Source organism: Lytechinus pictus, chromosome 13, assembly GCF_037042905.1.
Source record: "Lytechinus pictus isolate F3 Inbred chromosome 13, Lp3.0, whole genome shotgun sequence".
NCBI lineage: Eukaryota > Metazoa > Echinodermata > Echinoidea > Temnopleuroida > Toxopneustidae > Lytechinus > Lytechinus pictus.
The window spans coordinates 9469447-9486909 of NC_087257.1; the positions used below are offsets into that span (position 1 = coordinate 9469447).

At 36.5% G+C, this 17463-nt stretch overlaps 1 protein-coding gene across 1 annotated transcript; it reads left to right on the forward strand.

The window, feature by feature from the left end:
• Positions 1 to 1624: 1624 nt before the first annotated feature.
• Positions 1625 to 14486, forward strand: LOC129274491 (SWI/SNF-related matrix-associated actin-dependent regulator of chromatin subfamily D member 1-like). Its single transcript, XM_064108923.1, has 4 exons — positions 1625 to 1669; positions 2114 to 2215; positions 7932 to 8093; positions 12975 to 14486. Exons 1-4 carry the CDS (start codon positions 1625 to 1627, stop codon positions 13188 to 13190), a joined length of 525 nt encoding a protein of 174 aa, XP_063964993.1. The 3' UTR covers positions 13191 to 14486.
• The last annotated feature ends 2977 nt before the right edge of the window (positions 14487 to 17463 follow it).

A 17463-nucleotide genomic window follows, 5' to 3' on the forward strand; every position in this document is an offset into this window, starting at 1 on the left:
TCTGTAGCTGAGCTTTGAAAAATGACCACCCGCAACGTGTCTCCAGAGACGGCTCCCGGGAGCGTGACTAAGACCTCGCTGCCTTCAAACGCTTCACGCTCCTCTTCCAAATCTATGTTAAATGCATTCTGCATATCGAGATTGTGTCACTTCTCATAGCGCTATTGTCAGAACAAACCCTGTAATCGTACATCAAGTTTAGAGGATAGCTGGGTCCGTGATTTCCCCCACGTTCGGTTGAGCGAGTCGCCTTGCGTCTCGTGCTCGGGACGGAAAGGTTTCGTGGACGTGATGACCTAGATACTCTCACCAAAATTCTGATGAGATAGCAATCTTAAATAAACTTCTCATTGGATGTGTCATGAATACTTATACTTAGGAGATGACTGAAGCTATCAGATATATATCATAAAAAATATCTGTTGGATATATTACAATGAAATTTGTCTTTTTTATAGTGAATTTCTGCTCTTTGTATGAGATAAATGAATGGAAGGGTAAAGTGAATGTTTACGAGAAGAAACCCTTTCAATTTTTTTCTTTTAAAGTTGAAACAGATTACGGGATTAGCTCTCGGCGGAAGGGGGTATGAAAAAATGATATGTTGTTCATTAACCAGATATATTTTGATTTGGTGGTGTATACCCTCTCTGCAAGGAATGGAAAGATAAAAAAATTATAGCGTATATTTTTATATTAGATAATTTGATTTCTTGAGCATGAATCATTTTTATTCATTATTTTGAATGTTTTATACCCAAAGCAGATAATATCCTCTTGTATTTTTTTTCTTAAGTAAAATTCTATTCTGTCCTTTCATTGATTTTGTCAATGTCAATATGAAAATTTGAACACCAATGGACTGTCTGTTTTTATGCAGTGGCCTCTAAATGTTGTATGGCAAGTTCCCCTAAGTCTGCGCAGTCCTCCTTGTCTGCACATACGCGTATCTGTGCGATTCTAAAGATACGCAACAAACACAAACTTTTATACATGCAATGGCATAGACAGATATCAATTACAAAATCTGACTCAAAATGATGGAAAATAATGAATTTTGGACATCTTCATGTGACGGCCTCAAAATGGATCTTCCTCATCAAAATCCCTGAATAGAGTGCAAAATGAATGGGTGCGCAGACATTGGGCACCATTTTTCGTTCAAATCTGAAAATGACTGCCCGAGGTTTTTTCCAAGAAAATTTTATATTTCTTTCAAATTGTTGTGTAATATTTGGCACCCTTACTCATAATAATATAAGGAACATGATCAACTGAAATATTTTGTGAAATGAAAGGAAATTTTTGTTAAATCGTAACTCAAATTGTTAAGTGTGCAGACTTGGGGACCACCATCGTATGGTTTCTTTTCATAAAGGTTTTGTGGCTCAGTGGATTTGAACCACAAGATCCAGGGTTCAGGTTCCATTGCATCACTTGTGTCATTTGGCCAGGTGTTAATCTGCATTTGCCACTCTCCACCCAGGTGCAGAAAATGGTTACCTACGAGAAAGTTATTTGTTGAATGCTCAAGTGCTTGATTCAAGTGGCCATGGGGTCATATGGCCTGTATTCTGAAGTCGGCTTAATTTAAACTCTTGGGCCTGTAACACAAAACTTAGCAATGGTTGCTGAGCATTTTTCTGCGATTGATTCCATTGACTACAATGTACAATCAATCGCGAAAATCAAGCGTATGATCAATCGCTAACCTTTGAGTTACGGAACCCTGCTCTGAAATTATGGTTTAACTATGGATAGCCAACTGCAGCAGATGTCTCTAACAATACAAGTTCAATTTGTCAGCTCATTTGACACTAAAATCATTCATCACTGACTGAGAATAATTGCTGAAATAATTCCCTCCATAATTAAAACATGAGGAAAGAGCCAAGTAAAGATGGGAAACATAGTACAATTTTGATATTTTGGCTTGTCATAATGTCAAAACAGAGTTAGACCATGACTTTATAGTCAAAGCAGACTCAATAATACAGGCCATAGTACTCAGTTCTTGTAAGCGCTAAATGTTGTATGTAATGATTATTGATATAATTAAGATTATTTTCTGTTAATACTATTATAATTCTTTTATGTCTTTTTCTCTTTCTAGTGGCACCGTACGAATGCGACCACGGAGACCGATGGATTCCAAGTCAAGCGTCCTGGAAACGAGAATGTGAAATGTACCCTACTTCTCCTCCTTGACCACCAGGTAGGTTTCCATGGCAACATTAATTGACCAATGGATGTTTCATTCAGAGATCTGATAGGAATAAGAAGTTTTCAATATCCTTAAAACTTATATACAAAAAAAAATGAACAAATTAATAATAAGGTGGTCCATTTGTATCGGGCAGTTAAAGGAGAAGTTCACCCTCACAAAAAGTTTATTGTAAATATAACCATGGACCTATGAAAAGATGGACGATTAACGCGAGCATTTCTTTGACCCAATGATAGTCACCGTCACCTGGTTATGCGCATATTAATGAGAACATACAGGTGTTGTAACAATAGCAATTACCATGACTACCAAGGGTATCTGATCACTCAAAGACGGAACAGTTTCCCGGTCTTGACTTTTGTTGGCTGATCCCCTGTTTCAGTATGTGCCTTTCAGTCAATTTGCTTCATATAATATGGATCAGCAAACTTGAGAAGCAGACGATTTTTATGATATAAAATATGATATTATTCGATCCGCTAACTACCGCTCACACATAAGGACCTCAATAACATTGAAAGATACACGATCTACACATGTTATGTGCCACGTATATCTGGAATATTATGGAGAAACTTGGTAAAATTGAATTTTAAATGGTAAACAATCAATCACAATATTGCCTCTATATTAAAATATGCAGACATTTCCCCAAATAAAACACATGGAACTAAGATTAACAAAGGTAAACAAAAACTGCACATCGATTATCCATTATTTCATTGATTTTCTATCAACTGCGCATATAATTTGTGAAATATAAATGTCCAATCACGAACTAATTCAGTCCCTTCTCACGGTGACGATCATAGGACCAAAGAAGACTAGTATGAAGAGAATGTTATTCAGATGACAATTACCGTCACCTGTTAGTGAATTCATTATCTAAGCGATGAATGTCCATCTCTTCATAGGTCCATGATATAACAAACAAAATAAGAAGAAGACATTTGTTAAGGTATGAGGAAAGTCCAAAGAATAAAAAAAAAGTTAAAAGAATTTTTTGTTTATTTGTGACCTCATGTGTGAGCAGCTTCCCCACATATCATATGGTTAAAAAAAATCAATGAAAAGGCATTTTGTCAGAAAGTTGAATTTTTGTTTATTATACCTTCAGTTTACTATTAGACAAATCATTCCTACTCCGGAAATAAATAAAAACATGAGTCATCATAAACCATTAAAGATTTTCAATTTATGCATTTTATATTTCAATACATATGGGGCAGCTGCTGGTATATGACATCACAAATCAAAAACTTAAATTCTAATAACTTTCCTAATCTTTGATGGATTTCCCTCAAATCTTCACCAATGTTTTTTATCATTTTTCTGCTATTTTTACAACAATTTTTTTTTGTCAGGGTGAACTTCCCCTTTAAGATATGCATGAAGATACTTTTATTTTGCTAAATACTTTGTATGATATTATTACCTTGACTGGAGCTACCATATAGAGACAAAAGCATGCAAGGAATGAATCTGCTAGGTACCAATTCACCTCACCTGGGTTGAGTGTGGCCAATGAAGATAGGTTTCTTGCTGAAGGAAATGAGTGCTTGAAGTTGGGCCTAGACCCACGACCCTCTGATTGGAACACAATAACAAAGTTGTGGATTTTGTCAGTGAAAATTCATTTGAGTTAGGTGCTCACAAGAACATTTGTTGTACAATTAATTAAAAGTTCATACAAAAATTAGGATAACCAACATTTGGATTGAAGGAGTGAAAATTCATTTGGTGTAGGTGCTCATGGGGGAATTCGATTCAATACAGTTGTATTGTCCATCAAGTAGAAATTCATATGTCAACATGGAAAAAGGATCCAAAAATAGACAAGCATTACTTAAATACATAAAAATGTGAAAGCGCAGTTTGGTGATTGATGATTGAATCTATTGTTAATGTTAAATGACTGAATGCAGTGTATTTTAAGTGACTGTAATCAAATCACATGGATAAAATGAGACTAAAAACACATTGTGAATTCATATATGGTTCTCATCCAATCCATATAAACATGAGGGCTTGGAAATGAATCGAGCCATCTGCTCTTAATTTAATTCCTCAAGATACTCAAACCCTCTTATCATGCTTATTCATATTCAAGGGTAGGATTATCAGCATAAACTGCATTTATTTCAAGGATTTCTCATTTCTTGTGTTCGGACCGACTCAAAGTCATTCTCTGATTGGGAATTTTAAAATTTATCCTGATCTATCCCGATCAGAAAATTATGAGATTTTTTTGCCAGCGTGAAAGCAAATTACTTAAAATTTTCCTGAGAGAAAAAACACCTCCTAAATGGTAGGTACTCGTCAAAATTACGAGATATTTTGTCACTTTGAAAGTGAAAAATGAGAACTTCTTCATCTGAGCAAGTCCACTGGGTAAGGCAAAAAAAAAAAAAAAATGGGGGGGGGGGCTACTTTTTCTCCACTTACTGCCTCAATCATTATATTATATACAGAATGCGGTGTATTTTTAAGTAACTTTAATCAAATCACATGTCAGATAAAATGAGACTAAAAACACATTGTGAATTCATATATGGTTCTCATCCAATCCATATAAACATGAGGGCTTAGAAATGAATCAAGCCATCTGCTCTTAATTTAATTCCCTAAGATACTCAAACCCTCTTACTATTCTTATTCATATTCAAGGGTAGGATTATCAGCAAACATTGCATTTATTCCAAGGATTTCTTATATCTTGTGTTCGGACCGACTTAAAGTTTGGGAAATTTAAAATTTACCCTGATCTACCCAGATTAGAAAATTATGAGATTTTTTTGCCAGCGTGAAAACAAATTACTTGAAATTTTCCTGAGAGAAAAAACACCTTCTAAATGGCAGGTACTCGTCAAAATTACAAGACATTTTGTCACTTTGAAAGTGAATAATGAGAACTTCTTCATCCGAGCAAGTACACTAGGTCAGGCAAAAAATATATATTTGGGGGGGGGGGCTACTTTTTCTCCACTTACTGCCTCAATCATTATAATATTTCAAATTCAAATTCGCATTCAAATTCACATTTTACAGGGTTCTATTTTGTTTTCAAGGCCTCTATTCTATGCAAGTATCCTTTCCTTTGCCTAAGGCCCTCCTACTTTGGCAACAAGTTCACTACTCTCCATTCTAGAAATCTGCTTACCTTTAGAAACACAAATTATCTGGTTCTTCTCTAGCCCGGAGACTGCAAGCAAAGGCTTTTTAAAGACACTCGATATTCTTGACTAAATCCCCACACGGATTATCCAAGATAACTTTCATTTATGTCAGATCCTGTGGCGGGATTGGAGAGCGGTGGTTAGCTAGGCCATCGCCTCGCGAGGGATAAGCAGGGGCGATAATTGTTGCATTGGTTTTAATAACGATTCATGGTTACGATTCCTCGCATGAAATGTGGATGGTGGTGACCGAGAGTTACCTCGCCTGGAAATCTCTCGTCCGCGTTTGCGGTATTTGTGGGGGGAATATTCTCGTCATGTCCCAGCGACAAACATATCTCATTAGCGATTCATGAATTCTTTTTGTTTCTCATTCGGGTAGGTCTGGAGGGATTAGGGAGGGAAATGGAACCTCCCCGGGAGGTAATATGCGGTGGATTCGTCTTGATTTGAGAATTTAATGCGGTTTTAGATTCCTTTTGGTTTCTTGAATGAAGGGATTTCAAAGAATATTCATGAGCACAGTTATGAATGAACATTTGAAACACAAATTTTTTGCAGGTCATTGGAATTCAAATAAGAATTCAGCTAAACTCAACGTAATCCTTACAACCTAATCTTGTGTTGGTTCGTCCACCGAACTGGAGTGTTGGTACTGAATATAGGACAAACATGAACCATGGCTTCATTCTTTCATCTTTTTATTTATTTCCATCTTAATTCTCTATTTCTTCTTTTCTTTGTCTCTTTCTCAGTCTATTATCACTCTATGTTTTAATCACTTGTTTTCCCCTATAGACGACTTCCGGAACTGATGTGAATAAGTAATGTAAATGGGGGGTCAAAGATGGTCAAACATCTTCTTTCATTGAAAGCATTTGTTTTAGGCAAGAATCTAATGCTATAATGCATCTTGCCATTCACCGTGCGCCAGAAGGGCTGGAGGGAAAGCCAGGAAATGGAACTAAACACTACTCACTTCTTTCAAACTGAAATATTATCACTCCAGAGGGGACAATAAATTGACAAGACTCTTTAGGAATATAATACTGAGCTTGTGGAAGACTTTGCCTCTCCCTTAATTTTCTGATCCCCCGCTCTTAAAAAGTTCTTTCTTAGCCCCTCAGCCGCCTGCCCGTATCATCTGGCTCTCTTTTTGTATTTGATGAAATTTTGCGTGAGGTTTTTAGTTACCCTAGATTTCCTGGTTTTAGCTGTGTTGATTGCTTATGACAAGTTTTAGACAAAGAAAAGTAATAAATATAGGTGTTGTCCTTATCAACATATATATGTATCAAAGTGGATAGCAAAAGTTAGGTCATTGACCTCCTTCACTTGCTCTTAAAACAGTTTTAAGAAGTTAGGTTGGGCATCTTGCTCGACAGTACTTTTGAGGTCCAGTGGTTCCTGCTCTTGCCTTTAAAACAGAGGGTCGTGGGTTCAAATCCCAGCCATGGGGTTATTTCCTTCAGCTAGAAATTGATCCATATTTTGCTGCACTCAACCCAGGTGAAAATGGGTACAGGCAGGAAGCTATTCCTCAAAAATTGTGTGCACCCACCTTAACCAGGGATTGATATAGGAGCACCTAACAAGCTGGATATAAGTGTACAGTATGGATATTCTATATTATTATTATTATTACATTACAGTTATGAAGTGTTGTTATTTCTGTGTACTCATTTTATGTAAACTATTTATAAGCAGTTCGTCCATTTAAAGAAACCCATACCAGTGCATAGAATGTTTTGTTGATGATAGTTCATGTGACATCTTATTAATGATCAGCTTTTGTAAATGGTACCTCTTAGATTTACTGTTCATTGATAATTGTAATAATTATTACCGTAGATCCACAAGTGAATCTATGAAAGTTGAATGTTCTTCACAAGGTTTGATGATGATTTCTTTTAATTGAATGTTGAGGGTTTTTTTTTTCTTTTTAAAGTTTGAACTTTCTATCACGAATGTAATTGAATAGTATACTGATGTCAAACTGACAATCTAATTGATTTCATTAAAAACTAAAGACAGAAGTGACATTAGAATGCGAGCAGAATTTGAAAAAGTAAGAGAAATTAGGCCTTGATGTGAGAGAGATCTTAAAATCAATTGAAGTGTATTTTCTTGCTATTACCGTTTCTCTTAGTAGGAATGTTCTTCAAGAAGATAGAGATTTTGTTCAAATTCCATGCTTTTGGGCAATTCCATAAAATAGTCAATCTTTTTGTACGTCCGACCCCCATTTTTCTCAAGTTATACTTCATTTTATAAACTGACCAAGTAATGGTCATTTGAGAGCATTACAGACTGTCAAAAGAACAAGAAATCAGAGACAGAAAATGTTATTTAAGTCCCACATATAGGGGCTCGGACATACATTTTTTATGGATTTGCCCTTTTGCTTTCATCTTTACTAGCCTCCCCAATACAAGCTTATCTCTGTCTGCCTGCTCTTGGTCTAAATATTCTTCAAGTTCATGTAAATGTAGCGATTTTGCTCAATTTTCTTAATTTGCTGTCTCCAGCCTCCCCAGTACAAGCTCGATCCCCGTCTGGCCCGGCTGCTCGGCGTCCACACGCAGACCCGTCCCGTTATCATCAATGCCCTGTGGCAGTACATCAAGTCACACAAGCTCCAGGATCAACACGAGAGGGAGTATATCAACAATGACGCTTATTTTCAGCAGGTGAGAGTGACTAGTGTATCATGGACACCGTTCTCACTACCTTCCTAAAACTAGTTTAGTGGAAACTAGTTTAATGTGTAGTGAGAACGGTCGAAGCGGTCTTGGAAGCGATTTTCCAAACCAGTTCGGAAAACCACCTCGCGATGTAGTTTTCAAGATCGCTTTGCCTAGTCGTTGAACTGGTTTTAGGCTTAAGTGAGGACACAACCATTCTTCGAGAAGCGATCGTCGCACATTTTGAGCACACTATTCCATATGACGGGTGTAGAATGCCTACGCTGCGGTTTCGAATTTGGCGCGAAACGTGTCACCCCACTGAGAGCGTTTTCATAGCAACAAGATCACTTTACGTGGAGTGATTTTGCAAACCTCTTTCGCTAGCAAAGCGATCTTCCAAACTGGTTTCCTGAACCGGTTTCCAGTAAAGTAGTTTTAGAATGTGTAATGAGAACGGTGTCATGGTCAGTTTGAAGTTTTCATGCTGGTTTAGCAGTTTTTGTAGGCTCACTCTTGATTTTTGTTCAAATTGGAAAAAAGCTTAACTCTAATAAAACTTCTTTTCCGAATATGGTTCATTATCCAACACTAACTCAGAGCATTTTTAAACTCAATTTTTCAGGATGAATAAAACTACAAGTAATATAGTTATCATCCTCAAATCTTTAAAACTAAGTTAGTAGGGTTCAATATGTATATCACTGGCGGATCCAGGGGGGCACAGCCGGCCCGTGCCCCACCCCCCCCTTTTGAGAAACAAAATTAAAATTTGTTATGTCAAAATGCCGTTAAAACAGAAGTGTGCCCCCCCCCCTTTGAAAGTGAAAACCTTTTTTTTTTTTGGTTGTCAAAATTTTCCTTGGAAAAATGTGCCCCCCCCCCCTTTTGGAAAATCCTGGATCCGCCCCTGATATATAAAGTAGCATCAAAATCCTTTTATGGCAAGGAGCCTCATAAATACCTAAATGAAGGACTTTTTAATCTGTGGTGAAAAAGAAAATTAGTCAACATTAATCGGTTAGCTTACTTATCTTTAACCATTAAAGAGCCATGAAATAAACCTATTGGAAAATCGGGCAGATATTCCATTTGATTTGAGGAATTAAAGAGAAATTACATGGTTTTGAAAATCCTGGAATATGAAACATGAACTGTTTTTTCAATTTTTATTTGTCATTTTTTCCCAATTCTTTGAGACTTTCACGATTATCTTGTTCATGTGTACATTGTTCGAAACAAGGGCGGAAATTTCTCCCCAAAGGTAGGGGGGACAAAAAAAAAAAAAAAAAAAAAAAAAAGTTATCACCCCCAAATGTCAGGTCATTTCAACCAAAATAAATTTCACAAGCCAAAAAAAAAAAAAAAGGTTATCACCCCTAAAAAGTACAAAAGTAAAGTCGTGTCGTCCAAAATACATGTTTTCTTTCGTTTTTTAATGATGTATTTTTGGTTCGAAAGAGTTATTCATCTCTTCATATGGGTTAAAAGAGATTAAAAAATGTTTGATAAAGTAAAGAAAATAATCATTGTTTCCAGTTTGATATTGGGTTTACCCGATATAGGGTTAGAAGTGTTGAATGTTGCTTAAAATTGGTTTGAAGAAAGTTTATCCTTGTTTGACATTGAGTTACAAAAGTTAAACATTGCTTAATTTCGGGCTAAAAGGGTTAAACATTGATTGATATAAGGTTGAAAGAATTAATATTTGCTTGAAATTAGGTTAAAATGAGTAGAACCATGCTTGATATAGGGTTAAGAGAGTTGAACATTGCTTAATATAGGGTCTAAAGAATTAAACATTGTTTGATATAGGGTTTAAGGAGTTAAACATTGTTTGATAAAGGGTTTAAATAGTTAGACATCATTTGATATAGGGTTAAAAGAGTTAAACTTTGATAACGGGTTTAAAGAGTTAAACATTGTGTGATATAGGGCTTAAAGAGTTAAACATCATTTGATATAGGGTTTAAAGTGTTAAATATCGTTTGTTATAGGATTTAAATTAAATAGTTAGTCATTGATAAAGGGTTTGAAGATTTAAGCATTGCTATAGAGTTTTAAACTAGAGTTAAACATCATTTGATATAGGGTTTAAAGTGTAAATATCATTTGTTGCAGGATTTAAATTAAAGGGTTAAACATTGATAAAGGGCTTAAAGAGTTAAACATTGTTTGATATATGGTTTAAAAGGTTAAACAATGTTTGATATAGGTGTAAAGAGTTAAACATTGTTTGATGTAGGGTTTAAAGATTAAAATATTGTTTGATAAAGGGTTAAAAGAGTTAAACATTGTTTGATATAGGGTTTAAAGTGTTAAATATTGTTTGTTATAGGATTTAAGTTAAAGCATTAAATATTGATACAGGGTTTAAAGAGTTAAACATTGTTTGATATAGGGTTTAAAGAGTTAAACATTGTTTGATATAGTTTTTTTTTAAAGAGTTAAACATTGTTTGATATAGGGTTTAAAGAGTTAAACATTGTTTGATATAGGTTTTTTTTTTTTAAGAGTTAAACATTGTTTGATACGGGATAACAGAGTAAACCTTATTAGGCCGAAAGACTTAAACATCGCTTTGATGTCGGTAAAATTATTTAAGCCATGTTTGATGTTGGAATAACATAGTAAAGTTTATTCAGATCGAAAGAGTTAAACGTCGCATGATATCGGGTTAAACAAGTAAAATCGTGCTTGATATAGACACAGGGAGGATGTTGTTTGTCATCCTTCATCTTCCAATCTAAACTGTGTGACTCACGCCATCGTGGGCTTTCCTTGTCCTCATTTCCAAGAGAGGGAGAGGGGCGGTAGGCAGGATAGAGAGCAAGGATATCGTGTCCAGTTAGGGGGTCGGCTGGCGCTCGCCCGTCTGCACACGGTCGTAAAAGTCACTGCCAATCTGCGGCGGCCCGTCGGGTGGCGGAGCCGCTGGGATCCGTCCGTGTCGCGTTTCATAGCTCATGTTGACGTAACGAGTCCAGCCCTCTGTCTCCCCCACACTCTCTCCACTAATCATACCTCATGGTGAATGTTCGTGGCTCGAGAGAAAGTTTGATGTAGTGTAATGTTGCAGCCCTTGTGATGCTTTTTCTGTTTGAAAAGTCAAAAGAAAAAAATTGTTTGCCTTTCCATCGTATGCAATTCTTAATCACTTTTTTTTTCTTTCTTTTCTAAAAATATCTCTTTGGGGATAAATCTTGTTGTTTTAAAAGTAATTATTGCCCAGCTGTTGCCATGTTGGCCACAAAAGTATGGAAAAAGGTGATATTGTGGCAATATTTATTCTGAAATTGTTTATTTTTAAATCTCTTTGGATATGTTGCCAAATAAACGATATGAAAACAATATTCATGAGAACATTCACAGAATATAATGCAGATATATATAGGAAACAGTTAAACCAGTTTAGACCAGTTAATTAATTTCTCATCACTTCTAATGATGAAAGGTAATAAATGTAAGAAATGCATGTAAAAAGTGATGGTTTGTAGAGCTATAATGTGCTTATTTTTGTCTTTTCTTTTGCAACTGCAAAATATTTGGCTCAAGTTTATTTAGCCAAAGTGAAAGAATCGTTAATGGTTGTATTTACTTGTATTTGAATCATTAAAAACCTAAGCACAACATAAAATCTTTATTTGAAATATTTGAAAATGTAGATAAAGTACAGTTTAGAAAATAGCCTAAGCATATTTGCCATGGAGTAGCCAAATAAAATGTAACATTAAACTAATCATACATAATAGACCATGAATCTGAATCGTTTTGCAAGAAACATCAAGATGACGGAATGTTTCCATTTAATCTAGATTTTGATTAGATTAATTCAGGTTTAAAAGGTAGACTAGTCATTTGATGAGTTTGTCTTTATGTTGTGGTTTGTTGGATAAGTTTTGCCCAATTTGTCTTTATTTTGGTGGGTTTACGTAGAATGTTAGAGGTAATAGTAAATATCCTGTTCCTCGGGATTCACCCTTTTACCCAATCAAGTGGGACATATATTTCCTGTCCCAGGAAATCATTTATTCGAACTTTACTTTCTTCCTCCAATTAACTGCATATTTCAACATAGACACACCTACTCTTAAGAGAGATCATTGTTAATGCAGTATTAGTGGAATATAAACTGCATAAAGAATCAATTTACATTGATTGGTTAGAAATATTGAGATGTGAGAGTTTGGATTAGTATGTAATCATGTTATAATTGTTCATCATATGGGAATGGTTTGAGGAGAATATAAAACTGAAGCAATCAATTAAAGTATTTCCTCTGTTACAAAATATGGCTTTTTGACGGTAATTTGATTTGTGTAGACAGTAGTTTCCAAGAATTGATGTCCTAGATTAGAGCAGCAGTCAATTAATTTTGGTCATATGTTTGTTTGGAATCTTGTCTTGCTGATCAGAGTACACATGATCGGATATTATTTTAGAAGTATTGATGTAAAGGAAATTTCTCAATGTGCTTTTCATTTTTTCTCCTGAAAGATATAAGATATTTTACATCTAGGCCTTTATTTGGTTAGTTTATTGGATCACTTGCATTAGAAAAGATTGGCTTAGTCAGATTTCCAGGAATTTCGACAAAATCTTTCAGATTATATTTCTATATATTTATGTGTTTTTAGATTTATCTAAAACCCTTTTTCTCCCTCTACCCATCTTTGTATGTCTGTCTGTCTGTCTCCCTATCTCTACCCCCCTCTCCATCTCTTGTCCTATCCCCCTCCTGCTATTCCAATGCCTCCATGTCTCTCTTCCTCTCTCTAATAACCCCCTCTCTCCCCTTCCCCTATTCTCACCCTCTTCTCTCTCCTACATGTATCTCTCTTTTCTTCTCTCTCTCTCTCTCTCTCTCCCTTTCACTCTCTCCTCCAGATCTTTGAATGCCAGCGGATGAAGTTCTCCGAGATCCCTCATCATCTTCATCCTCTCCTCCACGCTCCCGACCCCATCGTCATCCACCACACCATCAACGTCGACAGCACCGACCAGAAGAAGACTGCTTGCTATGACATCGATGTCGAAGTGGTAAATGCACCTCCTATATGTTTACTTGTAGCGGATTTTTCTGTGAAATCAAATTTGGTTTAATTCTTTCAAAAGGACTTTTGTTTTTAGATTGGTAATTTGGTATTAATTTGGTATTATATCAAAATTTTGTCTTACACCCTTTGGTCCAATCATCACTTCCTCTAATCACCATTTTGTCTATGACCATTTTGTCTCATAACCAGTTGGTCTAATATCTATTTCATTTTCATCACTTGGTCCAATTATACCAAATGGTATATGGACTAAATGGCTATTGGACCAACTGGTTATTAGACCGAATGGTGAGTGGACGAATTGGCAATTAGACCATTTGGATAGCACTGGAAGAACTGATGGTAGACCAAATGATAGTAGACGAGTTGGCAATCGGACGAATTGGAAATAAACCTATGACATGGACCCAGATTTGGATAATCTTAACATGTTTTTATGTGACCTCTACAAGGAAGAAACGGGTCATCTCTCTGGGAGGATCCACAGACCCTGGTTTGAGATGTAATTTGAGTGTCTTAAATCTCCCTGAAGAGCAAACAATGAAAGTTGATATCATAACCATCAAAAACTATGACAGAGGTGTGATAACCTGTTTATACTATCTGTTATTCCATACGCCTCATTAGGTAATGACACTCTCTGTAACTCAAGTCCTGTCCCGTAAATGATATAGACCCTTTAGGCTGTGTTCCAGTCAACATGATCTTGATTGTTTTTATGGAATCAGAAAAAAAATGAAGGACTAAATGGCTTTAAAGGACAAAAGTTTATTGAGAGTAGAGGTGAAGTACGACAATTGAAGAAATATTATGAGCCATGGAATGTGAAAGTTTTAAACAAATGTGTCAAGATTCTGTGTATTTGGGTCAAGGGAGACTTGTCGCTTTCTCTCTCGACCCCCTTTCTTGCGCTCATGTGCCAAACACATGTGACCCCCTCCTTCCGTCAAAATGCAGAGGGGTTTAACAGGCGACTCAATGAGTCAGTTAAGGTCACATGTATTGCTGCGCTCTCGTTGTTTTGTTTATCGAATGAGAATGTTCACGCTCCTACTATGTCCCCCTTTTCGATATTCATTTGTCATATCCTGTATGGGTTTTGAAATCAACTCCATGATGTTGGACGACATTCCACGTGGTCATTTCCTGCCAGTGTCGGTTTTTAAAACGTGACAGATCGAGTTTTGAGGTCATTAATTACGATTGCAGACTGCTTTCATATTTCTGTCCGTTTCCGACGCAGCCCCTGTCACCTTGTCAACATACAATTTGATTTCTTATTTAGAATCGTTTGAATGTGCTATTCATTACATGCCATCATGGTGTCTACAATGATACACAGAAAAAAAAATAACAGAAAACAGAAAATTATATCATAAATTTAATCTAAATGGCCTGTATCCTGAACTGTGGTTTGATTTAACTATTGTCTTACGCTGTATTCTAACTATGGATAGACAATTGTTGCACCAATCTCTAAGAATAGAACTTTATTTGTCAGTATATTAAATTGCTCATTCATGATTGTCTTGGAATGATGCCTAAAACAGTTTTAAAGCATGGTGAAAAAATATAGTTAACTTAAAAAGCATACCCTGAATGTAAACAAAATTTTGCGTGGGGGGAGGGGGGGGGGGCTTCCTGTGATTTTAGAACAGAGTTAGACCATAGCCAAGAAGTTTTAAACTTGACTTCGGAATGTGGGCCAGTATGATTCACAGAAAAGATACAGGGCCCACGTCTTACAAAGAATTACGATTGATCTGATCATCTTAAACTATATGGAAATCCATCAATGTCATAATTTTTCCCTCCAGGGTAGTTGCACGATGTCCTTTGTAAACAAAGAGACGCACACTGAATTTTCAAGAAAGCAATGAATGTATGATTATACATTACACATAGTCTGGAATATATTTTGAACAAACATGCATTTTAGATGTTGACATTGCTGGCTTTCCATAGTTGTGGTTGATCGGATCAACCATACCTCTTTGTAAGATGGGGCCCAGTTCTTTAAATAATTTTTTTTTAATTCTTTATTATTGGATCATTGGTTGTCTTAATTGAGAAGGCCATGTTTGTACTTGGTAGAGTAGGGGTGATATATGATAGGGTATCATATCAACGATGCCTCTAGATAGATTACTTCTAGATAGGTGGCGCTATACAAATGCCTCTAGATAGATTACTTCTAGATAGGTGGCGCTATATAAATGCCTCTTATAGTGTGAATATAATGATAAAGAAGAAGGACATTGTCACAAAGATGACAGAGGTTAAGTTTGATGGACTCGTATCTCTCTCCCTCAATAGGCCCTATTTACAAGTAAGCCCCGGATTCCGGCATCTCACATGCACATTTTTATCCTAAATCCTCTCGCATCTGGAGCGACTTGATAAAAATCCCCTCATCATAGCCAAACCCTTCCTCACAGGACCCACCTTCAACGATGCTTTTCACACGTTTTTCCGTGCGACGCCCCTGAAGTGCACTTCCAGCTGGATTTCCTTCAGTGCCTACTGCAAGAAGATTCTTTCCCCTTGCCACACCTCAGTCAATAGATTCTTTTCTGGGTTTGGCTCGGGCGGAAAATAAGTTTTATTTTCGGGGGCTACTTTTATAACCAACTGTGTAAATCAGCAACATTGGATAAGCTTTAACATAGCAGTGAATGGGAATTTTAAGGGCTTTTTTTTTTCATTTTCCAGGGCACTTTTGAGCATATCAGGGGGAAATCACCCCGAGCCCCAGCGTAATTTTCCCTGCTTTGACACCCCCCACCTCCTGTTTGTATTCTATTGGATTCACTTCATTTCAAAAGTTTCTCTTTAACTTGATCTTATTTTACTGGATAAGCAAGTTATTTTCTTAGAGTATTTGAGAGCTACATGTAGCTGTTTTCAATTTTCTGTGTATTTACATTTCCAAATAACCAGTTACATTAACAGTGTAATGACTTAAATATTTGAATCCCCCTCCCCTCACTTTTTTGGGTCATCCTATTATTTTCTACTAATATTTTTTTCATATATATCTCCACTTTATTTAAATTGAAATAAAAATTATTAAAATGGTATTCTATTTCTCCCTTTGACTGTAACCCTCTCTGCGTGGCTTTCTTTGTTTCTTTGACGGACTCCACTTTCCTTAATTTATCTTGTCTTATAAGCTCTTATTTAGTCTTTCTTTTCTATTAATCCTCTTTAATAATGATAATGATAGGCATTTGTATAGCGCCATCTATCTAGAAACGATCTATTCCAAGGCGCATTGTTAATATCATTATTATTATCCCGGCTTTAGCTCGAGCTGCCTTTCAGCGCTCGTGCATTCAAGGAATTAATCCTGCTGGGTACCCATGCACCTCACCTGGGTCGAGTGCAGCACAGTGTGGATGAATTTCTTGCTGATGGAAAACACGCCATGGCTAGGATTCGAACCCACGACCCTCTGTTTGAAAGGCGAGAGCCAGAACCACTAGACCACAACGTGCCCACCCCTTACCCTTTGAAATCTCTCTCTCTTTCTCTTTTCTCCTTTCTTCCTACTCCTCCCCTCTCCCCCCCCCCCCCTCTCTCTCCTACACTCCCACTTTCATTGTATCCTCATCATTAGCTCATTGACCGCCATTACCTCTCATCCCTATAAGCTTAATACAGGAATATCATTAGAAACTGTAGTGTCACAACTGCTCGGGGGCATCGTGGTCTAGTGGTTACGACTCTCGTCTTTCAATCTTCGGGATGGGGGTTCGATTCCCGGCCAAGGCGTGTTATCAGCAAGAAATTTACCCACATTGTGCTGTACTCAACCCTGGTGAGGTAAATAGGTACCGGCAGGAAGTAATTCCTCAAAAAGCTGTAAGCACCGGAATAGGTAGACTAGCTTAGCCGGGGTAATATAGGAGGGCCTTGAGCACCTAACTAGTTGGATACATGCGCTATATAAATCCTATATATTTTTTTTTTCTTGTTTATACAAGCTATCATTAAAAGCTACTGATATTGTGCAAATTGTTTGGTCATTATTTGCCATAGATTCATAGCATTAGTTGGTGATAACAAGATTTATAAAAAGGGTTCCCGTAGGATATGGGCGTTAAATTTCTCAAAAAATATCAATTCCACCTTCTCTACCAATTCTGATATATCAATTGTTACAGCTATCGATGACAGAGAGGAAATGTTTAATCGGTGGCATGCGTAGGGGTGCAATAAACATCTTAATCAAATGGTTCCAAATTCAAGACATTGCTATTAAATCATTACACCCAATACCCTAAGCCGACACACTCCCTCCCCAAATTAGAGGATAA

Excerpts from the sequence above, each read along its gene's own strand:
- LOC129274491 (XM_064108923.1), top strand. The coding sequence starts at position 1,625 with ATGGTTGCTGAGCATTTTTCTGCGATTGATTCCATTGACTACAAT. Across the intron at positions 1,670-2,113 it reads TTGATTCCATTGACTACAAT|TGGCACCGTACGAATGCGAC; the intron begins GTACAATCAATC and ends TTCTCTTTCTAG. Across the intron at positions 8,094-12,974 it reads ATGACGCTTATTTTCAGCAG|ATCTTTGAATGCCAGCGGAT; the intron begins GTGAGAGTGACT and ends TCTCTCCTCCAG.